The sequence below is a fragment of the Sapajus apella genome, unplaced genomic scaffold (assembly GCF_009761245.1).
Source record: "Sapajus apella isolate SASKATOON/1434 unplaced genomic scaffold, GSC_monkey_1.0 scaffold28, whole genome shotgun sequence".
Taxonomy (NCBI): domain Eukaryota; kingdom Metazoa; phylum Chordata; class Mammalia; order Primates; family Cebidae; genus Sapajus; species Sapajus apella.
This window is the reverse complement of record NW_022436968.1, coordinates 13,148,036-13,175,564: the sequence shown is the minus strand read 5'-3', so window position 1 is coordinate 13,175,564 and position 27,529 is coordinate 13,148,036. Positions and strand designations below refer to the sequence as shown.

The window sequence follows — 27,529 nt, the reverse complement described above, 5'->3', positions numbered from 1 at the left end:
AACATACCTTCCAGGGCCAGTCATATTATTTACTGTACAATTCAGTCCTCAAATAAATGATGTAGACATGCTGTTGTATGTCAGGTCCCTGTGGGAGAGATGTGACCAGAAGTGGTGGAATGGAGGAGTCAAAAAGTTTTGGCTTAGCTAGATTTGTAAAGTCATGAAGGTGCTGGATAGAAAGAACAGGAATGATTTAAGAAGCAAAGACAGAGTAGGCAACAGCGATTACATATGATAGAATTGAAGCTGGGAGCAGCAGAGGGACAGGGTGAGATACATGAGAACCCTGGATAAAACTTGTGAAGGCAGCGTATGTGGTGCCACTTGATCGGCCCTTTCAATGCCTCTTCCTAGGTAGCTTCTTTTTTCACTTTTTTTCATTTTCCACACAGGCAGCGAGACTCTGGCCTATTTCGGAGAGCCATTAAACTGTTAGCGGCATCCTACTACAAGACCTTGGAAGGCTGAGAAGTCCTATAGTTTCAAAGAAAAGATTTGCTAGTAGTGAAATTTCAAGCCATAGAGGTATTAGCATCACTGTTCTAACTCCCCTGAAATTTGGCAATACATATTTAAGGCTCAGCAGAATATTTTGATGGTTCTGGAAAGCTAGTCTGGATTTTGGATTTGATCTTGGGGATATTAATAAACCATTAGAAGTTGCTGACTTTGGTTCAGACAAGAGAGGGATGTCCTGGGAATTGTAAATCTGGAGCAATGCACTAGAAAGGAGATAGGAAAGAATGAAGGCAGGAAAATCAGTGTGCTATTTTAGTAGTCTATGACTTATGTGTAAATGCCTGGACAAAAACTAGGCACTATTTCATCTTCAGAGCATTCTTCATTCCAAATTCTCCAAAAGTTATGGTTTCCGGTAGCTATCAATGACAATGCACCTAGTTACCTTGTAATTCGAATGCTTCCATTAGGAATTTTACTATGCTCTTGAATTTAACTTCAAATAAAAAATAATTCCTTCCTTAAAATATTACGTCTATGCAAAATATTCTTTTCAATCAGGTTAATATTTTAAAAAGTGTTCTAACTTGTTCTCCAGCTCATAGCCAAGTACAATAAAATACTGGAAGCCTTACTTAGATGTACAGTTTAGATGTAACATCTAGGGGGACATTGTTGCCTGATATGCCCTTCACATTGTGTCCCATTTTGGATAGAATTTGAGGCTCTTTGCTAATGAGAATTTAAACATAAGAAAAGGGAATGTCGAAGCTGGCTTTAGAAACAGTTCTGAACCCTGACATCATTTGTTTCTTGTAGCATGCTGTCTCACCAAAATCCAAGCAACTATCTCCACATAGTCCCAATTATTCTTTCCTCTATTCTCCCTCACGTTAAGTCCAACCTCAGTGTGAAATTTCCAGCTTAAATATCCTTTCACAATTCATTTTCATTCATAACACAACCACAATAAATAACTTTAAGTGTGAAAGTAGCACTCCAGGAAGCCTGGTCTTTCGCAGTTTTGACATTTTGGCAGCACCAATCAAGCACCTCTCTTTCCGTCCTTACCCCAATTCCTTGGACACTAAATAGTCTATATTCAGGCGATTCTTCCAACTCTACGTTTCAGGGCGCCCAAGCAGACACTTGTTTTCTCGCGGGGGCGTTTTTTGAGACTTGGCCTCCCCACTTTCTTTCTATTTTTGGGTGAGGGAGGAGGAGTTGAGAGAAGGAAAGATTATTAACAAACAAATCTCTCCCATTCCGCGGGCAGCAAGAGTGGGCTGGCCCGCTCGGCTCGGCGCTGGGCGCGCCCCGCCCCGCCGCGCCCCGCGCGCCCCCGGCCGGAAGGGGGCGTGGGCCACCTCCGAGGGAAGGCGCGCAGACGCGCAGCGGCCGGCCAGCTCGGGGAGCGTCAGGCTGGGGGTGGGGAGCAGGGAGCTTGCCGGCGCTCGGCTCCCAGCCGCGCTCCCTCGGGCCACTCGCGCTCCCGCGCCGCGCCCCGCCGGCTTCATGTGAAGCGCCGGCCCTCCGCCCCTTCCCTCCCCTTCCTTCCCTCCCTCCCTCCCTGTCCCCTCCTCCTCCTCCTCCTCCTCGAGCGCCCGCTCCAGCTCCCCGGGGCCCCCTGCCCGGCCGGGCGCTGACAGCAAGGGCGGGGGTCCCCGCCGCCGCCGCGTCTCGCGCAGGGTCCGGCTGGGGTAGCGGAGCCCCCCGTGCGGCCATGGACCGGCCCCTGACCGGGTCGGCGGAGGCGGAGGAGGAACTGGAGTGGCAAGTGGCGAGTCGCAGGAGGAAGGCCTGGGCCAAGTGCCGCAGCTCCTGGCAAGCGTCGGAGACGGAGGATCTGTCCACAGAAGCGACGACGCAGGACGAGGACGAGGACGAGGAGGAGGACCTCCCCGGCGCACAGCTACCGGCCCCGGCGGGAAGAGGTCGGTGCGCCCCGCCGGGCTGCGGTGGGAGGCTGGCGGGCTGGGGAGAGTCTCGTGCGCCCTGGCTTCTGCCGTACGTTCTGGGAGAGCCTCGGGCACTGTAGGCCGAGGGGAGAGGGGACACTTCCGACCTTGAAACGCGCGCGCTGGACGAGGCGTTCCCAGCGTCAACAGAGACCACTGGGTGCCATCCCATTTCTCTGCCAAGGGACACTGAGACGTGTCGCTTAGGCTGCATTTGCCGTGGTAGATTTTCCTATTTGGGAGGGTCCAGGGTGACCCCGCCGTCGGAGGGCTCCTGGTCCGTAACGTGCTGTCCCCTCGCTCTACCCCTCCAGGAAACGTGCCCAACGAGAAGATCGCGATATGGCTCAAGGACTGCCGGTGAGTGCTCCCCCTGCTGCCCGCGTCCCGGGGGAGATCCGTGCGGACTGGACGCTCGAGCAGAGCCACTCGGGCCGCGTCCCTGTGGGTCCCGCGACCGTTGTAAGATACAAACCGGAAAGTGAGCCGGCGGATAGCTTCCTCCTCTAAGTGATTAGAAATGGAAGTGCTGTGACCGCTGATTATTTGGTAACCGTGTTGACTTTACAGTTAGGGCTTCAGCTGCCCGTGAATGGTGTCAGCATCAGAGATCAGAAATCCAAAACAGATAATCATGCCATATTGTTTGTTCTGTTTTTATTTGAAAGAATTCTCACATTTCACAGGGTATTTTATTTTGCTTTAGTTTTGACATCTGTACAACTGGCACGGAATCATTTTCCTTTCAAATGTGTTTTAGACGAGTTTAATTTACCCAACTACACTAAATGGGCTTTAATTTTATTTCTGTTTGGGGAGCTATTAAAACTAGCTAACTTTTTACTTGTAGTTTACCTCTTGAACATGGAATTGTCAGATGGCACTGGAATTCTCAGGGAATAGAACTTTAAAAGCATTCAGACTGCATAAATCTGTTTAATTACATGCTTTGGCAACTGGTACAAAAATGTTTGATAAAATACAGAGGAGATGAATCACATTGCAAGTAAATCTGACTACAGCAAAATGTGCTAATCAAGAATGTAGCGTTTAAACTTTCGTTGGTGTTTGCTGTTGGGCATATTTTTGCCTTCCCAGTTTAGGCTTTCTTAATATTTTCTTCAAGTGCTAGAGTTAGGATCGTTTGTTTTGTTTTGTTGTGGAAAGTGATTCTTAATATATGCCAGTTTGCCTCTAAACACAGAATATTGGCTACCATGATATTAATGCCCTGTTTTGATTAATCAAGTGGAACCTATTGAACACTCTTCATTACAGAACTCGTACCCTTTATTGAAAGAGGCATAGACCCTTCTGAAACATTGTGAAATATATGGAGTAACTTCTCTTTAAAGATGCACAGAGGCAAATAAATACACTGCTTGAAGTCCTTGTACCCCATATTTAGAATCTAGCTGTAAATCAATCTCCTGGTTTTCAGAGAAACCTTAGATATTAGGTACTCCACTCAAAGTATGGATCAAGAAATTGTATTAATATACTACTGTTTCATTTAATTGTCAAATACCAAAATAGTCTACAATTTAAACGTTTGAAATTTAAATATACATGTTCAGGACCTTTTGGGAGAGATCTGATGATACCAGTATCTTTCAAGTTTCCTCTTAGAAATGTGTCTAAGAAGTTGTTTTGTTACTTTTACTCAAGTCTTTTAAAGCCTCCCGTAAATACAGTATTGGCTTACTTTAGGTTTCTTAAAATAGGCTTAGCATTACAAATACATTTATAGTGTTTCATTGTTTAAATTCAAGTGCATATTCAAGAGAATTTTAAAAATTAGGAACAAGAGAATTACGCTATATTTTAATGAGGTATAGGACTTAAAATTGTGTAAGAGATCGTATCAAGTAAACAGTAAATAAGTGCATCTTTTTTGAGATAAATGCAGTAGGCGAATGTTGACTTTCCCCAGGACACAGTCAATCCCTGACAATTTCAGAAGTTTTGTTGCCAATACTGATTTATATGGGCAGATTCTGTAGTCTGCTGCCCTTTCTCTCATGGATTTCTTTCTTGTTCTTAAAATTGCACATATTTACACAAGAGTGGCATTCATTTGTATCCAGGAAAGCTAGAACAAGTAGTCTTTTAACGCTGGCTGTATTATCACAGCTTTGACTTAGGATATGTTGCAACTGTATTTTTATCTTAAATAACAACTCAAGTTTCTTCCCAGAGTTGGTCATCTATGTATTTTGTTTATTATGTACAAATGGCCTGACCATAGTACTTTACCCACTTGATAAGTTCTCAGATAGTCTTTGTTTTTTAGTGCGGTCCATATCCTGAATAAAGATACCATGTTTTCTTTTCTTAAGGGGAGTCTATTTTGATAACCATTTGGGGGGGGGGGGGGAACTAAATAAAAACTTATTGAATTAACAATTAAGAAATGATAGAGATTTTGATAGAATTTGGAAGGGAGCAAATATAAAAGTGAGATATTTATTTTTGAAGGAGAATTCCTGTTATTCTGCTTATTTGCCATTTTCTGTAGTGCATAGACCAGTAAAGACATCTGTGGACAAAGTAAAACAATGTTTACTTCTAAGAAAGTAGCCTTCAGGGAAGAATGGTTTCTTAAAGACATTCATTAGAATTTTATTAAAATATATACAAAAATCAGCTTAAAGATTTTATTAATATATTTATGGTAATTGCTTGTGATTTCTTTTACATTTCAAAAGCACTGATTTTTAAAGAGCTGCCATTGCTTGTGTGCTTGTGGAAAGTTCTAACATTTAATCAGCATTTCAGTAACGTTTCTTTGAAACTGATATTTTCATGATTGATCCCATGTCTCGTGAATTTTTAACAGATATGAATTGTTACTGAAGAAAGGTTTGTATCACAAAACAGACCTTCCAAAATAAAACAACGTGTTTCTTACTGTAACTTAGTTTTGAGAGAATTGTGTTTATTTTTGTATTTGAAAAAAAGATATTTCTGTCATCTGTATTTGAACTACAAGAATGAAAAAACTTTAGCAATGGCTAATCTTAATGATGATTCTTAAGTCAACTTTTTAGTAATTTTCAAAGTAAAATGAAGAATATATGTATTTTTTAGCTTGAAAACAAAGCAAATCATAAGCCTCTACATTTATATAAAGAAAAAGATAGTTGGGGTAAGGGAGGCACTAGGTGATACTTTGAAATGCTAGTGATAGATTAACAGATGAGGTTTAAGGAAAGTGTTGAGCCTTATTTCCAACTATTCTTTACTTTTTAATTTTATTAAGTTAAAGTTATCTATGACTGAAGATTTGTATTCTTCTAATCGTGTTTTCTTTTTTGATGGAGGGGGTTGAGAGCAACAGACATTTTCTTAACGCTTTTCTTGTCAGTCATTCTCTCTCTTTTTTGCAAAGAAAAATGCCAGTTCACATCATTTGTCATTGCCATTCTTGCTCCTAATTATTGGCACATCAGACATGATTAAATCATTCCTGCTGAACTGACTTGATGATAGGTATTTGCTTAGTTAGGGAATATTACTTATGTAACCCACTTGCATTCCTTGTCTGTTTTAGGGGGAGAGTTTTAACTGTGATTAGAAGCTTATTTAGCTAGAACTCTTTAAGTAAGGCTGTGTAATGACAACTTTCCAGACAGCCTTTCACAAGACTAAGGCTAGTATGTTTATATGGTTTCAGTACACCTTTGGGAGCCTCACTGGATGAACAAAGCAGCAATACACTCAAGGGTAAGAGAAGGTTGCCTTTCTAAATCTGTTCTTAATGACAGTTCTACTTCTTTGTTCTCTGGGTAAAAGTATATATATGAGTTGTGAAAGTGATATTCATGGTTGTAATATATGCTGTTCGGAGCTAGAAGCCAAAGGGAGAAACTTTGTTATAAACTGTAAAACAGTAGTGAGTTTAAGCAAATTGCCTAGCCTTTTCACAAGGTGAAACTTACATCTTTATTGTCCAGTTAGATATTATAAAGACTAATTAATTATAAAAATATGTTATGCAAATATAAGGAAAATACTTATTGAGTGAACAAAAGTTGAGTCAATTTTAGTGCAGCATTTCTTTGCTTACATTAACTGAAATTGCCACACCTGAAATTTTACCACCTGTTCAAAACAGAATTCTAAAGTTCAAAGTACAACAAGCGTGTGCAGGTAGAGGCAAGGCATATAAAAAGCATTTACAGTGTCAGGAAAATCCAGCTCCTGACTTTATATAAGATGGGTAAGAAGAATATTTGCTCCAGGATCTGCTTTTCCATGAAACTCTTGGTATGTAGTCTAATTGAACATCTTCAAAAATCTAAGTTTGAAACAGCCTTTAGATTGGCTTCTGAGAACTTTATGTTGCTGGAAATGTGGTTTCTTTATGTTAAAATAAAAGCTTTTACCTGCTTCTTGCAGTTATATAATCAGAATAATGTCTGAGTACATTCAAGTCTGAAACGTTTTACCGTATAAGATATTTTGCTTGGTGAATTTGTTTTAACTAAAGCAGTGTTTTTATATGAGAATCAGGAGGAAAAGAATACCAGGATGAGTTTTCAAATGTTACTTTCAGGTGTGCTTGTGAGAAATGGAGGAAGTTTTGAAGATGATTTGTCATTGGGAGCTGAAGGTATGTTTGTTTGGAAGAACTGTGTTTTTATATAGTTTTCAAATTTAAAAAAATGAGAAAGTTCAACGCTTTCAGGTTTATGATCCTCAAGCTAAATTTAAAGGTCTTGAAAATGGCTCAGGCACATTTCGCATTACCTTTCTATGTTAGTAACTAGTCATAGTCTGTAGGATACATATAGGGATGACTCTGAAAAACCATTGTGAAGTGTTCATCTGTCTTTCTTGGACTAAATGCTTAAAGGAACAGTTTGTAACAAACTATGGTAATATAACTGAGGGAAGAATTGTCCTGTAGAAGGAAAGACGCTTAAATATTTACACATGGGAAAACGAAATTGAAGCTTATTTTTAGCACAAAATAGACTTATGTCATACTTACAGCTGCAGCTTGTCTTTCTCTTTGTATTGAAGTATCTCCTGCCTTTTCCCCTTTTTTCTGATTTTTAGAAGATTAAAGGAGAAAGACAAAATAGCAGAGTTAATAGAATTTTATTAGAAATGATGCTGGTGTTTATTCCAGAAAGCATTAGATTTTAAAAAGTGTGTTGTGCTATTTAAAACATTTTTACAGGTTATATAATGTTTTCCAGTAGATTTGTAATAAAGCTTTATCATATATACAATTAAAGATTTTAAATTATTGTTATTTTAAAAGATATTTTGTAGCTCATTGATCAAACTGAATAGATTATTCATAGCTGTATAGTTCAGTTATTTATGTGTACTTTTTTTTTTTTAAAAAAGCAAGGATTTTAAAAAATCTTTAAAAGTTATAAGTTGATGAATAGTGAATTTAAACATTGAATTTAATACCCTTGGTTTTTTGCTCTTTAAATGCATCTGTAAGGTAAATTACTTATTTAGAACCTTCTAATATTTAAAACTCTGAAACGTGAATATATTAGTTTTTATTATTTCTGTTTGTACATTTTCAGACTCTATAAAGAGCTTAAAGTTACTGCTTTCCAGTCAGTACAATGGAACATGTTGTCAATCCCTTATTAAAATGTACTTTAATATTATTGTAACTAGTAGTTTTGATATTTGCCTTGGTAGTTTGATAATATTGAATGATTTTTTTTGGAAAACCAGAACCTAAAAAGGAGTCTTATAAAAGAGTAAAGCTATTATGTTGTTTTACTGAAAATTATTTCAAGGATATTTCCATTAATTAAATAATTACTGAGTGCTATGAGTGAGGCACCTTTCTGGTGGAGGTGCAAAGAAACAAAATAGCATGACTTTACAGGTCAGAAATGAAAAGCGATTGAAGTATGCTGAAATGGATATGTTTATAATTAAATTTCTTTATATTTGTCTATAAAGGTTAAATGATGTAAATTTAACTCTAAACATTAACACTTATCTGTTTAGAACTTTAAAGTTCTATTATAAAGTTGAAAGGCAATTTTTAAAAGAAAATTTATGTTGAAATAAGTAGTTTTTAAGTTGTATGTGTGAAAAATCAGTTATAACCTTAAAAAAATCCACATTAGAAATTGACGTATACTATTGCCACACTTAAATCATGTTTTTCTCTTAAGATATTCTTCATTAATAGCTTTTAAATGTAATAATTAGCACCACATATATGCTACATAACTTCCTCATTACTTATTTTTAACCGGTTAAAGAAACTTAATTGGTTACCTATACATTTTTTTTTATTTTAAGTGCTAAGGAGAGCATTTAGTTTTATGTTGCCAAAACAGCCCTTCAAAAGCTCTTGGCCCTGTTCTTATCTATCTGTATATCACTTTTCATACTGCAGATGTAATGGACCAAGATAAGTGTTTAATATATTAGGCATTTAATTGTAATATTGTAGGTAATTTGATTTTTTGATAATTGTATCATAGTATAGTCCTACTAACAATTGTGCTCAACGTTTATTCTTATTTGTAGCCAACCACCTCCATGAAAGTGATGCTCAAATTGAAAACTGGTATGTAGCTCTTTTGTTCTATTCCTTTTAAAAAATGAAGACCATTAATGAAAATAAAGTTTTATATAATCTTATTTTTTGTATAGCAATAATATCTTGGCCAAAGAGAGAAGACTACAGTTTCATCAGAAAGGGAGAAGTATGAATTCCACTGGATCTGGGAAAAGTAGTGGGACAGTCTCAAGGTAACTTATTCTGAAATTATTGGAATTACATTGTGTTACAGATGAGGTACCTACTCTTACCATTTTTTTCAATCTTGGATTTGACCTTGATAGAATGAAATCATAAACTACACAAGAAGAGTGTTTCCTGGAGCAGCGCAACTGATAGGAGCTTCTTTTTCTTGTTTTGTTTTGTTTTGTTTTGAGATTGAAAAAAAGCAACAAGTAGGTTTATAATGCTGCTGGAATCCATAAATGAGTATTTTGAGCCCTCTCAACAATCTGAAAGAGGAACTCCATATTGGAGTAACTTCTAGTTGCAGAGAACCAAAATTCATTCTGTTAAGGACTTGAGTTAACTCTGAGTTAACAAAAATCAGAATAAATTTTTCTAAGTTACAGCTTGATATTTAAGCAGAATTTTTTTCAACATAGTAAACCAAAGATTTTTCAAATATGTAGTATAGCCAGGCACGGTGGCTCACACTTGTAATCCCAGCACTTTGGAAGGCCAAGGTGGGTGGATTACTTGAGCTCAGGAATTCAAGACCAGCCTGAGCAATATGGCAAAATGCTGTCTTCACAAAAAATGCAAAAATTAGCTGGATGTGGTGTGGTCCACCTGTACTCCCAGCCACTTGGGAGTCTAAAGTGGGAGAATCACTTGTACCTAGTGAGCTGTAATTATGCCACTCCATTTCAACCAGGGTAACAGTGAGATGCTCTTTCAAGACACACACAGACACACACACACATACACACATACACACACAGAGTATATTAAAATACATCAGTACATGTGCCTGTGGAAACCAGTTTAGACTGTTATCCAAGTTATATTATTAAGATTTAAGCATTTTCTTTGAAAGAAATTGAAATGTCTCTCTGTTGAAGTTCCATCTCCAACTTTCCTGTTTTCTTTAGTGAGTCTTAGAAAACTTGGATTATCACTGGTATGAGAGAGAAGGGATACTAAATATTTAATTCCCAATAGAATTACAGTAGTTACCTTTGTGTAACCCATACACTCTGTATCTTACTCCTCCTACTTCCTGAGTGGAAGTAGCTGGAGAGAAGTTGAAAGTAAGCTCCTCCCTCACTTCTCTGAAGTCAGCTTGTTACCTGTATTGTCCCTCCTAGCACTGTTGCCACTCCTAGGACAAGAATAGCAGAAAAGCTGAAGTTTTACAGAATGGCCCTCAGATCCTTTTCATTTCTTCTTTAATCTGTTTATTCCTTATTCTCCATCATCTGTCCTCTAGTTGTTTTAGCTGCTTTACGGGAAATCTCTTAAAATGACAAAAAAAATAAGGTGAGGATTCATGTAGGGAATCTCTGAATGTGTTCTTTGGGGTTAGCTCTGTTCTGCAATTCTAGCAACTTGAGACAATGAATCCTTTATAATAGCTGTTTATTCCTTAGTACACATGTGTAAACATGGTAAAATAAATAATGATTTAAGAGCTGAGAAAAAAGATTTTATCACAGGAAATCAATAGTATGTATTTATTTATAATGTGTGGACTATCATTTTATATTTTCATGTTTCCTTTTTGCCCCTTTTTTTGTAGTGTTTCAGAATTGTTGGAACTTTATGAGGAAGATCCTGAAGAAATTCTTTACAATCTTGGATTTGGACGTGATGAACCAGATATTGCTTCTAAAATTCCTTCCAGATTTTTTAATTCATCATCCTTTGCCAAAGGGATAGATATTAAAGTATTTTTGAGTGCTCAAATGCAACGGATGGAAGTAGAAAACCCAAATTATGCTTTAACAAGTAAGGTTTTTAAGTGTTAGCATATTATTTTCTTAAATTATAGCATCTACAACAAGATTATCTCATTCTAAGCCTTCATTTCAGGAATAGCACTGGAAAGTAAAGAGATTAATCAACACAAAAGCTATTTTTACATATTAAAATTTAAGCTATTTTATTACTCTATTTATGGTGGTTAGTTCACTTATTTTTCCCTTCCTCCCAATTCTTGACTCAAGTTTTACCATAACTTACTTGCAGAACCTTATCCTTATCTACAGATTGCTTTTGCTCAAGAAGAAAAGAAGTAGGGGAGGAGCCTTGTTATTCTTAAATGAAGTCAGTCAATTTCAGGAACTAGTCTGGCTAATTTGATCAGTTTAACTCATATCTTTGCTTATTTTCTTTCTATTAGCCAAAAGTTCCCAAAATAGGATTCCCTGCATTGTTCATGGATTAGTTTTAAGAGATTAATAAATCCCTCCCCCTGCAAATTAGGTATAAAATATATCCTTACTATTTTCTTAGGAGAATTTTGAAAGAGTCTTAATGGAGTTCCAAAGTTAAGAATAGAATCACAGCTGTAGATCCAATAGCTAGTTCTTTCTGTTTTATTCAGTGTTGCCATTATGCTTTGTGCTTATTTCTGTTTTTTAAAAATATAAATGCTAGTACTTAGGGTAAAAATCTTGCTCTTTCCCACCCAATAAATGTAGAGAAGGTTTAAGTGTTAGATAAGGAAAAAATAGGGTTTTATAATCTTTGTGATCTGAGTGACATTTTTGAAATTCTGAACAATATATACATTTAATACATGTATATATGTATATATAAACATAAACATACATATAAATAATATTCTTTCTTTTGGTAGGCCGTTTTCGTCAAATTGAAGTGCTTACTACTGTGGCCAATGCATTTTCTTCTTTATATTCACAAGTCTCTGGGACTCCCCTGCAGAGAATTGGAAGTATGTCCTCAGTGACCTCTAACAAGGAAACAGACTCACCTCCACCTTTAACTCGAAGTAACACTGCAAATCGTTTAATGAAAACACTATCAAAACTAAATTTATGTGTTGATAAAACAGAGAAAGGAGAAGGTAGTAGCCCTGCTCCGGCAGCTGATAAGGGAAAGATTCTAAATGTTTCAGTGATTGAAGAAAGTGGCAATAAAAATGATCAAAAGTCTCAAAAAATTATAAAGAAGAAAGAGTCATCTTCTATGTTGGCTACAGTTAAAGAAGAAGTCTCGGGTAGTTCAGCAACTGTTATGGAGAATGCTGATAGTGATAGAATTTCTCATGAAGCAAATAGTAATTTTAACCAAGAAACTGAAAATGAACAAAGTAAAGAAACTCCAAGTTATGAGAATAAGCTGGGTGAGGAATCTGATATTACAGAATCCAAATTAGGTAGTGATTTCAACATAACCAGCCTTAGTGAGCTGGAAAATAGCAGTGAGCCGAAAAGTGTGCATATATCTGCACCTGAAAAAGAGCCATGTGCACCACTGACAATTCCGTCCATAAGAAATATAATGACACAGCAGAAGGACTCCTTCGAAATGGAAGAGGTAAGTAAAAAATTACTAAAACTGTTTTCAAGTTGCAAACTAGAAAAAAAAAAAAGGTACCAAAAATGCTTTTAAAATGAGAGGTAGCTAATAGATTTACACTAGAAAAATTTATCCTAATTTTGACTTTGCAAGTTTATGTTTCACAAACCAGGAATTGGTCTCAGGATTATGTGATGTCGAGGTAATGGGACAGTTCAGCAGCAACTCCAGATACTCATCCACTAGCTGATATTTGAGCCTTAACCTCTTTTCTCTCTCAAGGGTAAGATTTTGATGCTCAAGAAAGCCCTGAGAGAGTATATTTAAATTCAAAGCAATATTGCATAATAGTTAAAAACACATGCTTTGAAATCAAACAGGGGTGTGAGTTCTGTCTGCCACTGAATTGCTGTGTGCCTTTGGGCAGGCTTTTCTTAACATATCTCAGTGGTAAGGATATGTGAAGAACGCTTTGGGGATAGGTATTGGTATATGACTGGAAAGAACATGAAGATACTACATACCTGCATGGGGAGGATAGGGACCCTTGAACAAGGAGGTTTGAAAGGCCACTGAATAGGGTTTCTGCAAGCCCAGAAGACCAACGTTTGGTTATTTTGTTTGTGTCCAGTGATGATATACCTGCTAGTTAACATAAATTTTGGATTGGACAAGATAAAGATACTTACTTTGAATGAGGTACAGCTAAAACTGCTTCTGAATAGTAGAAAATGATACTTTTGTGTTGAAGTTATATATAGCTTGGGGCAGGAAGACTGACGTTTATCAGGCATCTACCCTGTGCTGGGTACTGTTCTTGGCTCTTGAAGTACTTCATTGCAGTCTGTGAGGCATGTAGTAGTGGTCTCATTTTCCACGAGTAAAGTGCGGCATATGTGTGCTGGTGAAAAGTTGTGGCTATAAATTATGTAATGTGCAATTTGTCTTTTGTGATTTATTGCATTAGATTCGTTTTAGTAATAGTTCACAGTAGTGTTGACATTACACACATTATTTTAGGGAATTAGAAAATGAGATGATTGATTCAGCTCATAAATGTCCTCTTAGGTGAGTCTCTCTCTCCCACATTAGTGAAGATTTTTCATTTATTGCAAAATTTCAGTTAATGATACGGATTTGTACCTTTTTGTGGTTAATACTTTAATTACAACTGAATAGTGAAATAAAAAGTGAGTAGGAGCAGCACCTTGGAATGTTTTACATTTTCTTTTGAGCTTTTTTCCTTTTATTTCTTTATATAGATAGATAGATAGATTTTTTTTTCTATGTTTACCTCCTGATGTAGTTTATTTCTCATCATAGTGAGTGTGGAAGATGACTACTTTGTGATGACCACATTAAAACCTCAGTTCTATTTCACTCCGATTCCTTTTTGACTTTGTTCTGGTCTAAACTTGTTCCAGCACTCATAATTAAAGTGTAAATTTTTGCCTACCATTAGGGCTCCTCTTCTATGATAATTATATATGTCAGTTAATTTCCTTGTTTAATACAATAGCAGGGCATAAAGATCTATACAAATTATGTTAGGTAATTTCATATCTAATATTGGTGACTCTGAATGAACAACACTCATATTTTCAAATAAGTCACTCTTCAAAGAAGTCAAGGAAGTTTCTTTTTAATTTCTGAAACTCCTGAAGTCTAAACTATAGTTTGTTAGTTTTTAAAACTTTTTAAGATAGCATATACAAAAAGTTTTTAAAACACTTACATGAAGTGCTAGATGTACTTTTGTGGCAAGTTAATTTTTAATTATAGGCTGAGTTTTTTTGCCCCCTCTACTGGCAAAAAAAGGTTAATGAAGAAAGTAATGTGGCATTTTGTGAACATTTTTTTGAAGCATAAGATTACATGCATTGGTGGTTGAAAAATAATGGAATTTTTTTTTTTTCCAAAAAAATATATGGTCGACCACAGCTACATTGTAAATATGGGGAATTTTAAAGAAAATAATGTATCTTCAGATACATTTAAAATACGGATAAAAACCTCCTGGAATTGTGTTTTCATCCCTTAGGGAACTTTAAACAGAGCTTGTAGAACAATGGATAAAGAAAGGAAATAATGTGTTACTTTAATTTCCTCTTCTCCCAAGCATTTGAATCATATTGACAAATAAAGAGAACAATCTTGTTGAAGCTGACTTTTAGATCCTATTCAGTGTAGTTTGTTACTATTTTTCTTTGGGGCCTGTTTCCACTGAGGTTTGGTTCCTGCTGGGAACCTTCTTGCTGTGAAAACAATGAGTAAATACGAGTTAGAGCGCTGTCTCTCTCTCAGTAAATCAGTTCTCAGAAAGATTATCTGAGCATGAGCTGCTTTGGGAAGCTAGGAAGGAGAAAATGTTGTAGACATGTTGACTGCATGAAGCTGCCTAATCCATCTGAGACAGGAGGTAAGATCCCACAGTCACCAGCAGCAAAGAGACAAAATACTTAAGTGTAAAGAGCGCTAAATAGATGATGAGACTGATCCTGGCATGGTACAATGTGAGTTTCTATTTCTTATGTTAGAAAAAGAAAAGGCCAGAGACTACTTTCGCTTAAAAGTCAACTTACCTTATAAAGTGTCTTGTAGACTATTTAAAATAGTTATAAATGTTTATAACTATTTTTTTTCTTTTCTTTTTTTTTTTTTTATTTTTTTTTTTTTTTTTTTTGAGACAGAGTCTTTCTCTGTCGCCCAGGCAGGAGTGCAAAAGTGCGATCTCGGCTCACTGCAGCCTCCACCTCCTGGGTTCATGCAATTCACCTGCCTCAGCCTCCCAAGTAGCTGGGATTACAGGCACACACCACCACAGCCAGCTGATTTTTTGTATTTTTAGTAGGGAAGAGATTTCATTGTGTTGGCCATGCTAGTCTCGAACTCCTGACCTCGTGATCCACCTACCTTGGCCTCCCAAAGTGTTGGGATTACAGGTGTGAGCCACCGAGCCCAGCCTATAACTATTTATAAAAAGTTGTAAAACCCTATCTTGAATTTCTAATTCTTCCAAATGATTTGCTTCGTTAATTCTTGTGTTCTTCTTGAATGGCTTATTTTGAATACATCATGGTAACTCTCTGAAGCCATAGATTAGTAGTATGAATGATTGACAAGTTAAACCAAAATGATTCTTCTCAAGCAGATGTTCATCTTTTTAGGTGTAAAGGAAAAACTTCTTAAGAAGAAGACCTTTTATCTCTGTATTTCTGTAAGCAGTTTATTGTGTGGTCTTCTTGCCCTATAAATGAATTTTTAATTAAATATAACCATATATACATAATCTTTTTAAGCTACTGATGTGTTAGTAATTGTTTCTAGTCCTGCCTTCATACTAATTATTGATTTAACTAATATATCTCACTACTCATTTTTACTTGTTAGGTTTTAGGATTTTTCTATGTTTATTGGTCTGAGTTAATCCCACATCAGTCAGATATTTGACAGATAGTTAAGTTGTTCCTTTGGCCTTTCAAATTTAACTGTATGTTTTTTTAAGATAAGTCTGCCCTAGCATATAAACTCTAACATATGACATGTACAGATGTCTGCTACTCCAAAGTCCAATTAACCGCTGTTTTGTTATGTGATACTTACCTAAAAAACCTGTTAATTTTTATTTTAAAAAGATTTACCTGACATTAAAAATAAATGATACTTTTTGTGTATGTGTAAAACTCGAGAGTATTTTTTAAATAAACATTAGCAAGTAATTTATAGAATCATAAACTAGTACGAAAAGAGATCTTTTAATTCATTTACTAGTTTCTTCCCTTTACAAATGAGGAAGCATCCTCTCCATCATTTGATACTGTTTTATAGAAGTGGTTCTTCATCATCTTTCTGAGGGCTATAATATTCCATTTGATATCAGTGCATCACAGGGGGAAGGAGCACAGCGAGTGTCAGTGTAGGTTGGCAGAGGAGGATCTCTTGTACATTCTTACTACTTTACCGTTTCAAAGTACTTTGACTTACAGTCACATTCGATCACTCCAAGGACCTGTGAAGTAGAAATTTTAATTTTAATTTTGCAATTAAAGTTAATTTCAATTTTGAGGCTGGGCATGGTGGTTCGCACCTGTAATCCCAGCACTTTGTGGGGGCTGAGGCAGGAGGATCACTTGAGCCCAGAAGTTTGAGACCAGCCTGGGCAACATAGCAAGACTTGTCTCTACAAATGGTTTCACAGTTAGCTGGGCATGGTGGTGCATGTCCGTGGCCCCAGCTTCTCTGGAGGCTGAGGTGGGAGAATTGCTGGAACCCAGGCAGTTGAGGCTGTAGTGAGCCATGATTCCACCACTGCACTCCAGCCTGGGCACAGAACGATACCTTGTTTCAAAAAATAAAATAAAAAAGAGAAAAAAAAATGAATAATTATTGCAGATAATTGTCAGAGGCCATTAGCCAGTAAGTGGCATGAATAAAACTTGAATTCAGGTTCCTTTTAACTATACCATACAATTTGCTAAAGGTCAGATGTATGGTCAGCCATCATACAAGAACTCATCCTCTGATGTGCAGCACCATGCTATGACTTTGGAAAAATAATGGTTTCCTTTGACATTTTTTGAGCTGTCATTAGAAATTAGACAGAATTATAATTTCTAAAGCTCTAGTTTTGATTTTCTTTGAAAACCATTTTTATATACAATGTTTATACAATGACAACAGCTATACAGTCTTTTTAAACTTTAGAGAAAGGGTTATTTGAGTTAGAACATACACATGTTGCTGTTCTGTGGAATACAATACACGTTGTACCTAGAAGATCCCTCTTAGTCGAGGCTAATGTGACAGCCCCGACTGTCACAGTTAAGACACCAAAGTGGTTCACTGAAACAAAAAGTACATTTAAAAAAAAAAAAACCAAAGTGGGTGCCTGTCATATTAGCTGAACATTGATTAAGATACAGTCATTATTGCATGAAGACTTTTTTAAATGAAGTAACCCAAATGTGTGGTTTATTCTAAAGTTGTTTTTCATGCATCTTTAAATCCGAAAACATTGAGACCAAGCAATTTTATCACTTTGGTTTAGTGGCTTTTGAAAAAAATTATGAAACTGTTTTATTATGAAAAGTTTCAAACTTACCTGAATATTAGAGAAAATGGTATAATGAACACCTGTTACCCATCACGCAATTCAGTTTTATTTGGCTATTCTGGTTAATTATGAAAAGCTGCCTGGAGCAAAATGGCCAGAATTCTGTGGAGCATTTGAAACCATTGAATAGGGAAAAGCTGTTGCGTAAATCTAAGTTCTGTGTTCTGTATTTGCTTCATAATTCTCTGTGGTGTACCCCATCTCAAATTTGACTGCCTTCTTTTCCACAATTGTGACCAGTAATAAAATAAGAAATTCACCCATTATCACTGGCATGTCTGTTTCTCTCTTCAGCAAGTGAGTTCTCTGATTTTGCTGGGTAAACAAGAAGAAGAATCCCAACTTTAGTAGTTTTATTAGTAAAATATGACCCTCTCAGCTTTTTGAAGTGTTCCTTTCTTGCAGTTAATTATGGAGTTTGTAGTAAAAGGATAGAGTAGATTTATTTTTGCCACAGAGTAGCATCTTGAAGGATGGTACACTGAGATAGGTGTTTATTAAAGTCATGTTATTTTGTGATTAATTTCATAAGTCTAAGGAAATAGAATATGTGATAATGCTATATTTAAAAGTAAACACCTGGGTGCGGTGGCTCACACCTATAATCCCAGCACCTGGAAGTCTGAGGCAGGTGGATCGCTTGAGCCCAGGAGTTTGAGACCACAGCCTGGGCAACATGGTGAAACCTCATCTCTACCAAAAATGTAAAAATTAGCCAGTCTCATAATGGGGTCTCAAAATAAATAAATTAGATTAATTTTTTTTTTTAATCTGAAAGTGAGAGATTTGGTGTATTAATGCTGTGCCTAAGCCAGAATTCCTAGAACATAAATGAAGAGGCATTTGGATTTCTGTAATAATTTTTTGATCTGGTTGATATTTACTTTACAGAAAATTATTTGAAGTAGATCTAGCCTGAATAGAAGCTAATAATAGACGTTTTGTTGAATATAAAAAGAAAATGCACTTTGTTCCCTTGCATACAAGACAATGGTTTTCCTGTTGAACATGTGTCTGCTGCTTTGAAGAATATATTCTAATTTTAAAATAATAACAATAGTGGAATCTATTTTATATTATGTGATTTACAGGTGATGGTTTTGCATGAGCAGTGTGCTTTCAGTTTTCAAAAGATTCACAAACTTGGGTTCATGGAGCTATATAGAGCAAAGATACCACACAAATCAGAGCAAATTTTAAATTGGGTAATATATTTAACCTTTGGGCTTCCTTTGGAATATTTCTTATAATGGAGTAGCTTCTTAACTAAAAACTACCAGTTTTTCCTAAAATATGTTAGCTATTAGCACTCTGATTTTTTTTTCAAGGTTGAAAACCCGTATGTTGGGCCAGTTACTATACTGTACTAGGATATTCTTTACTATTTAAGAACCAATCATCACAAAATGAAGTGACAGAAAATATTGCACATCTTCACCATTCCGCATGTATTTAGTGTTGACGTAGAGTTAACTGTTAGAATAGACAGAGTGTTTGTGGGGTAGAGGTGGCGATTTAGGAATCTGAAAATTCCTGAATTATGTACTTGTGCAGATAGAAAAATAAAGCACAAAAAGACAACTTCTGGGTTTGATACGTTCTTTAAACAGTGTTTCAGGGAGGATTTATGGTTAATATCTTTGATTATTTTAGTTCTGTCATGAAACCTGCTTTTCCATGTACAGCTCCCAAATTATGTCTTGAAAGAACATTTTTTCAGTCTCACACATGAGCAATTTTTGATACCAGAAAGTTTGGGGGAATTTAGTAATTCTGCAGTGGTAGCACTGTGTTCCATTTTCAAAAATGCAAGACTTACAATTACCTCAACTGTGTGTTGGTCATGATGTGCTGCAGTGAGTGTATTAGAATTTCTCCTGGAATTTACCCTACTTTGAAGTTTAACATTTAGAGAACTTTTTCTTATGGATCTGTTTTTCATGTAATAGCAACATTTTTTTAAAATGAAGTAGTTATTAAAATTTATTTAAGGTTAAAAACCCGTTTGGGCTAGTTTTCACACTTGACTAGGATGTTCTTTAGTATTGAAAAGCTAATTGTTACAGGGTAAAATGATGGAAGCTAGTGCACATCTGATGCACTCATTTCCATCAGTTATCTTTGCTACCAACTTGAGTGCTATTGTTAACTGGAAAATAGACCAGAAAATTCAGTTGTGGAACATTCTAATAATTTTGAGATCAGATTTCTTTAAGTTTAAATATATATAATGTTTTGGTGCACTTGAGTTAGGTTGATTTGTTTAGTAGGTGGTTATTCAAGAAGTTAGTTTGTCTTAGATTCATTTAGTTTTAACTACTTAAAACTCTTCTTTAGGTTCAAAGTACGGAGGGAGAAGCTCCTCATGTTCCAGCCACTTACCAGCTGGGTCTTACGAAGTCAAAAAGAGGTACGTGGACCAATATCTGCTAGTTCTCAAGCACATTATCAAGTATTAGTTGATTTGCAAAAGGGGTTTATGTATCAGTATTTGTAGTATTTATGAGTGTAAAAAGATAAAGAACACATGATTCATTATTGTTTGGTTGTAGAAGTTTTTTGTTATTTTTTGAAGACTTTTGAGCTTATAAACTAATTAGTGTGCTTTTCTGCAATGACTTCATTACACAGTCTTGTGTACTGTAAGTATTTTTCACCTTTGGGCAAGAGCTAGTTGAGAAGTGATCAAAAGAGCAATGGATTAGTACTACCTTTTACATTGTTACGATTGAAAAATATACTGGTATTATCTATCTTTGGTGTTTCATTATATAAATATAGCTACTAGGTATAACACATGAATATTCCTCTAGCAAAAACCACCCATTTTTTTTTTTAGCAATAGTTAAAGCTAGTTAAATTCAAACTGTGGATCAAAGGTGAGTGGCTGTAGATATTGTTCCTCTCTTAATTATTAATTATTGACCAAAGAACCTTTGAATCCATTCCTTTCACTTTTAACTTGCAACAACAACAAAAAATGTCCGATCTTTGAATTTACTAAGTTTTTGAGCTTTAGAGAAAGGGAAAGAGGAAGAAGTGAAAATGACCACTGAAGGTAGGACTGTTTATTTTTAAAACTTTACACATGCTGAACCACCCGTTTTTTTTTTTTTTTTTTTTAAACAAAGATTTTTATGTATGTTCCTAGAATAGGAAATTACATGTCTGTTGCCTCCTGGTCTCTGAAATTACTTCACAGGAGACAATTTGCATATACTTTTTTCTTTTATTGCAGTACGGTATTAAGAAACAAGAGCTTCACTCTCACTAGGTCCCTGCAGATCTAGTTAGACTTAAAATGAACTTTACTATTTAATTTTTTTCCCCTTGTAAGTTCATAAATGTATGTATGTGCTTCTGAGCCAAGATATCATGGTCATTAAGAAGTCCTTTCTTTAGATGGGTAGACGGGCTACATTGGAAAAAGCAGCTTGCCATGCATTAAAAGAAGGATAAGAAAACAATAAAGTTACTTTAAAGTGTTTTAAGAGCGAGATTCCTGTGGTATGAATGATTGGATGTGGTTTATATTCATATCTGGGTTTTTTCCTTTTCTCAGTCAGATTTTTATAAATTAACAGTAAAATGGTTCTTTGTGTTTGTGTGTGTGAGAGGGGAGAGAGAACAACATAGTGTTTTCATCATTTTAAAAAGTAGCCTATATGCTATATAAGTATCTTAGCTTGATCATAACTGCAGAGTTAGAAACACTGGTAATATATTTACTTCAGAAGTTTTGTAAAAATGCATATAGCAGTTTAGTAATAGGAATTTTGAAATTAAAATTACCTTAATCTCAAATCCAGACCAAGATTTACATAGTGAAGCCCAGAGAGCTTTAGTGACTTAATGAATGTTACAAGGTAGCATTCAGTAAATACGTTGAGAAAAGTCCCAACATTTTTCTTATTAAAAAAGACATACAATATTTACTTTATCAGAGAATGGACAGACAGTTGTTTGGTTTCTTTATGATGATACTAGACAAAATTTCCAGATTTTTTTCTCATTTTAATATTTCCTCTAACTTCCTAGTTTTTAATTAGAAATAATATCTTGTATCTTCAGGACAGAGATGTAATCTTTTTTTTAGTTCCACCTTTTTCTGTTGACAACTGTATTTTTGGAAACAGAAATGTCTGACTGAAGAAACTAGATTGTGATTTGTGGTTTATAAAACAGTCTCTCCTGCATTCTGCTTAGTTTCTGAAGTAGCCCTGTGAGATAGATAGAAGAATTATTATCTCATTTTGCAGAGGAGAGAAGCTATTGCTTATGATGATGAAACACAGCAGGAATTTGAACCCAGGCCTCCTCGTTTAACCCATTGCCCGAAACCTGCTCTGAAGCCTAAGCAGTCTACATACATTATGACCTAAACTGTATGTGTACTCAGACAGGGCTTAACAACTGTGAGGTGAACTTGGCATAGACTGTAATCTATTACAGATAAAACAGACCTTAGCAGAAAGAGCCAGTCAGAGCTGCTCACTCTGGCTCTCATGCGCTCTCAGGCACCTGCCCCTGCCCAGCCAGATAGGCAGTTTCACTTCTAAATCATTTAAATAACTGCGTTTGTTTTAAGGAAATAGGTATCATTGACTCACTCAGCAAACATTACTTATTGTTAGCATATTCTAGGTACTGGGATACAAAGAAGAATCGTTTCTGCCTTCAGAAGACTCACAATCTAGTTTAGAGACATGAAAATACATAATTATAGTGATAACTGCCATAACCTAAGACATTAATCATTTTACAAGTAACATAATGCCTGATCAGTACTGGTAGTAACAGCTTAGTTTCAGTTTCAGTTCAGTTTTACAAGTATTCCAGGTTACCTAGACTTATCAAGGGTATGGAATAATTCCTTATATTTCATTTTGCAGTCTTGTTAAAGCCAAAAAAAAATTACAGAAGTATTGTAAATTTTTAATGGGAAAAATTTATGCCGTGGAAACTGAGTCTACAGTGGGATATTTTTCAAACCAAGTAGACTTTAATAGATTTTAGATTTTAATCAGTTATATTATTTGGCCCTTTCTCTGTGTGGTTCATATCTTAAATGAATATGGTTTGGTTTTGGTAAACACACTTTAGTCTTTTGCTTTGAAGTTCTGCAGAACTTTGCTGTCTCTTGAAGCTTCTCCCTTGGTGAATGTAAGAACTGTACAGTCTCTCCCATTGTGGTAGTTGTAGTGTGAATAGAATGTGATCATACTTGTAATGCTTAGTTGGCCTTTTTAGTTACGTGAAACATTTATAGGTTATACTAACCAGGATTAGAATTTCGAGGCAGAAAAATGAGCAGAAATATTCTGTTAAGATTAACAATATTATGTTGTAGTTGAACCTATTTTGTTGAGTTTCATGTAATTGTTATGAAAGAATTGTTTCATACCTTACACATTTGCATCATTTAAAACATCAGAGACATTTAAGTATGCTTGCATTTCAGATTATTTAATTTACTGGCCTTAATTGTATTTTTTAAATTGGAAAGATAATAGAAATCTTTACATACTGTACTCTCCATTTGAACTTCTAAATTTACCTCCTAAATATCTTTACATATTTACATAATGGAAATGGTTTACTTTGGGACTTCTGTTTTTATTAGAGCCATCTTTTACTTCATCCAGTTTTCCTCCAAGGATAAGACATTGATGGGATTTAGAGCTTAATTAACAAATGAATACTGAGAGATTCTGATAGAAGAGCTGATACAGTTTCTGTTTGAATTTGAATTTCCTCCTGTACTTTGAAGCTATAATTTTGCATAAGTAATACATACTTTTCTAAGAAGCAAATATTGTGTATTTTATATCTGCTGGGAATCTCATATCTATAGTAATACTGTTCTCAGTAAAGTCTTATTTAGTAGTTTTTTATAGCCATTGTTTTTTTATTCATAGATCATCTATTACGTACGGCAAGTCAGCATTCTGATAGCAGTGGTTTTGCCGAAGATTCTACAGACTGCCCATCCCTTAATCATCTTCAGGTAAAATTTTCTGTTCTAATAGACACTATGATTAACTTCCTCATTTTAAGGTTATTTTTCAGTAACTACATATTTTAATACTGAGTCTGTGCAATCTTTATTTTTCAAATGACAGAAAAAAACTCCTGGCATGTAGATGTTATCTAAGCATTTGACTATAAACTTTAGATTTCATTAATTCTTCTCTCTGAATATTTTTTTTAATCTATTTTTACCCTTAATTTTTGGACTACTAGTAGACAGGTTATTGTGATCATTGATCTGTTTTGTCTGTTTTTTTTTTTTTTTTTTTTTTTAAACCATCATTGTGTTTCAGTATTTTACAGTAATTGTTTTGCCTCTTTAATAACTGATATCAATTGTGGACCCATAGCTTACTGAGTGTTATACTAATTTTTATGCTAGGCTGTGTGAGGTGACCCAGAGAACAGGTACATCTTTATCCTTAAGAAGCTTATAGTCTATATGTAGAGTACACAGAATGTACACAAAAAGCATTTGAAACATCTGTAAGCATATTTTAAAGAAAATTGGGATAAGAAAATGAACACCAAAAGAGCCTTTAGGAACATAGCATTTAAGGGGTAAACAGAAAAGAGGCATATCTAAGGTCACTGAGAAAGAATAATCAAGTGGACAGAAACACTGGGAGACGAAGGAGAAACTTTCAGAAGATAAGGAAGAAAAGATAGGAATGTTGCCCCTTTTTCAAATAGGAATGATAGCTTCAGAGTGAGGGGTCTTTTTGTCTTTTTATAATAACATGGAATGACTTGGGAAAGTTGTTCAGCTAAGGGAAGGAACTATAAGAGAAGAATTGACTCAGAAAAATCTGGGATGAAACTGGAGAGATACCCTGGTCTTGGAGAGGATGTGATTAGGAACCCAGGTTGGAGGGCTTCGCTTTGAAAAAAAAGAATGGCTTCCTTTCAGATTGGAGAGAAAGGGGAATGATGGAGAGAGATACAAGGAAGTTAATAGATGTTGGGGCAGAACGTTAGGAAATGTTTGTCCATTTTCGCTGTGAGTCAGTGTGTTGTATTCAAAGGAAAGGGGGAGGTTGTTGGAAAGGGAATTTTAGGAAAACAGTGAAGTTCTGAAATAATCTTTGAGAGAAAGGGGAAGGGGGACTGTGGTTGCTACTCAGGGGCAATAAAACAATTTTGATCAGCAGCATGGCCACAACTGTGCTGGAGACATTGAAATTATAGAAGCACCATGTCGGTTTGGTATTTTGTTAATGATTCTTCTTCATCGTTCCACCTGTTTCCTTTTCACAGGTTCAGGAGTCCTTGCAGGCCATGGGGAGTAGTGCTGATAGTTGTGACAGTGAGACAACAGTGACGTCATTTGGTGAAGACCTTGCCACACAGGCAGCACAAGACCAGCCGTATTTTAATGAATCAGAGAAGGAGTCTCTCATCCCTCTTCAGAAGGGAAGAGAGAAGGTGGCAGCAGCAGTTGCTGACAAAAGAAAATCAGGCAGCCAGGATTTCCCTCAGTGCAAGACCATTGAGAATCCAGGAAATAAACAGTCCACCTGTAGTCCAGGGGATCATGTTACTGAAATTACTGAAGTGAAAGAGGGTTTGTTTCCCGCAGAGACGGTAGAGCTACTGAGGGAAGCAAGTGCTGAAAGTGATGTGGATAAAAGCAGTGAATGTGAATTTACTCAGTACATCACACACCATATTCCGAAATCATTGGCTTCTATTGAAGCTAAATGCAGTGATATGAGCTCTGAAAATAAAACGGGGCCTCCCTCTTCTGTGGACAGAGTTAATACAGCTTTGCAAAGAGCTCAAATGAAGGTGTGCAGTCTGTCTAACCAAAGAATAGGGCGTAGCCTGCTAAAATCAAAAGATGTGTTAAAACAGAGGTACTTATTTGCAAAAGCTGGCTATCCTCTCAGAAGGTCTCAGTCTTTACCAACCACCTTATTGAGCCCAGTAAGGGTTGTGTCCTCTGTCAATGTTCGATTATCTCCAGGAAAAGAGACCAGATGCAGCCCACCTTCCTTCACCTATAAGTACACACCTGAAGAGAAGCAGGAATTGGAAAAAGGGGTAATGGAACATGATGGTCAGTCTTTAGTTAAATCGACCATTTTCATCCCTCCATCATCTGTGAAGAAAGAAGAAGCCCCTCAGAATGAGGCACCATGCATGGAGGACTGCCATCATGGAAGGACTCCTACCTGTTCACGGCTTGCTCCACCACCAATGTCTCAGTCCACCTGCTCCCTTCACTCCTTCCACTCTGAGTGGCAAGAAAGGCCCCTGTGTGAGCACACAAGAACTCTGAGCACTCACAGTGTGCCCAACATATCAGGGGTTACCTGTAGTGCCTTCGCTTCCCCTTTTGGGTGTCCTTACTCACATAGACATGCCACCTACCCTTACCGAGTGTGCTCTGTGAATCCTCCTTCAGCCATAGAAATGCAGTTGCGAAGAGTATTACACGATATTAGAAACTCACTGCAGAATCTTTCACAGGTATGGGAAAAAGTAAATCTTTTATTAGTTTTTTTCTTTTATTGCTCTGAGCACTTCTTAATTCACAGAGAACCTAAGACTCATCAGGTGTGAACTACCTCAGCTTTATTTTCTGACATGCCCAAACTTACCTGCATTTCCCCTCCTTTTCTACCTTCCCTCCTGTTTCAAGAGAGAAGCTGTAACTAATTCTGATTAAAGTCGATTTCTGCTCATAGTCTCTCTCCTTTCCTAGAGGAGAGATTTTGTTCATTAGTTATCCTCCCATTTTTAGTCTATCATCCATTGTCTTTGTTTTAGTCTACAATCTTGGTCAAGTTGTTTCTATTATTAAGAAATCTTCCCTCTCAAAGTACTTTCTCTCTTTTTCTCTGCTGTTTGAACATGTTGACTACCGTTTCCTTTTCTAAGTTTTCTCCCTGTTGGCTTCTGTGGGACCACGTTCTCCTGGTTCTGCTCGTAGCTCTCTGACTAAGCTTTTCCCTTCACCTACTGACCCCCGATGCTGTGCACAGAGTTAGTCTGCTTCCACTGGACTCAAAGACTGGAACTACTCCAGACCAGAAAAAAAAATCAGGTAAAGTGTGAATTTGATTTAAAACGCTCTGTGTGTCTTGTCACTTTTAAAGTCACCATTCTCATATTTGTTAGTGGACTGGAAATAATTTTTTTAAAAAATCTTTGAAAATAAGTGAGTTGTCTTCAGTTTTGCCTTTTACATTTTCTTGAAAATTCTCTCTGAACACATCATATTTAGACAACTGGGGGATTGAAGAAAATAGCAATGTAATATAGTAATGGGAGCATTCAACAAGGAGTCAGGAGGCCTAGAGTGAATGTAATAGATCTCCTACCATCATGACATGGTAGACAGGAGCCACTTGGAAAGTAAAAATCAAAGGTGTAACTTCTCAAGTTATAGTGAGATACACCTTCTCTTAACTGTAGGTTTTATCCTCATGACAGTTGTCCCCAAACAGTTTTCTGTTTAACCAGAATGTGGGTGTTTCTTGTTCCTCCTTAGAAAATGTTGTTCTGTCTGTGACAGAGATGTTTAACCTTGCAGCTATAATTATGTCAAGCGGGGGATTTCCAGGGCCCTGTCCACCTGCACCCTCGTGGTACATCTTTCTTTCTAGACCACCTTGTTCTTCTGCTTCAGCTGTGGTCTCTTTCTCCTGGATGTCCCAGCAATAACTCAGCTAGTAAATCTCCCCATGCCCACCCACCTCACAATAGAAGACAGAAGCTTTCTGTGATGTGGTCTCTGACATGTCCAGCCTCATTTTTTAGCTGTGTGTTCCACCCATCCTGGAGAACTATGCACAGGGCTCTAAACAGTTGTGTTTTCTTAGGTATCTGTACATGCTGTCTTTTAGTTTGTTTTGTTTTGTTTTAAATAAAAAGATGAAGTTTCTGTTTGTCACCCACATGGAGTGCTGGAGACAGTGG

General features: G+C 36.5%; 1 protein-coding gene across 3 annotated transcripts in view; it reads left to right on the top strand.

Moving 5' to 3' along the window:
- Positions 1 to 1,839: 1,839 nt before the first annotated feature.
- The window catches only part of ITPRID2 (ITPR interacting domain containing 2), a 37,415-nt gene continuing 11,725 nt past the window's right edge, over positions 1,840 to 27,529 (top strand). For 2 of the 3 annotated variants that reach the window (XM_032292760.1, XM_032292758.1), the window contains exons 1-11: positions 1,840 to 2,396; positions 2,735 to 2,780; positions 6,097 to 6,146; positions 6,979 to 7,035; positions 8,943 to 8,982; positions 9,069 to 9,167; positions 10,718 to 10,926; positions 11,780 to 12,480; positions 19,913 to 19,985; positions 23,494 to 23,582; positions 24,863 to 26,077. In XM_032292760.1, the coding sequence (XP_032148651.1) occupies positions 2,186 to 2,396; positions 2,735 to 2,780; positions 6,097 to 6,146; positions 6,979 to 7,035; positions 8,943 to 8,982; positions 9,069 to 9,167; positions 10,718 to 10,926; positions 11,780 to 12,480; positions 19,913 to 19,985; positions 23,494 to 23,582; positions 24,863 to 26,077 (2,790 nt within the window). In that variant the 5' untranslated portion in view covers positions 1,840 to 2,185. Of the gene's footprint in view, positions 2,397 to 2,734; positions 2,781 to 6,096; positions 6,147 to 6,210; positions 6,690 to 6,978; positions 7,036 to 8,942; positions 8,983 to 9,068; positions 9,168 to 10,717; positions 10,927 to 11,779; positions 12,481 to 19,912; positions 19,986 to 23,493; positions 23,583 to 24,862; positions 26,078 to 27,529 lie in introns of those variants that run through there. The other variant, XM_032292759.1, reaches the window with a different exon arrangement.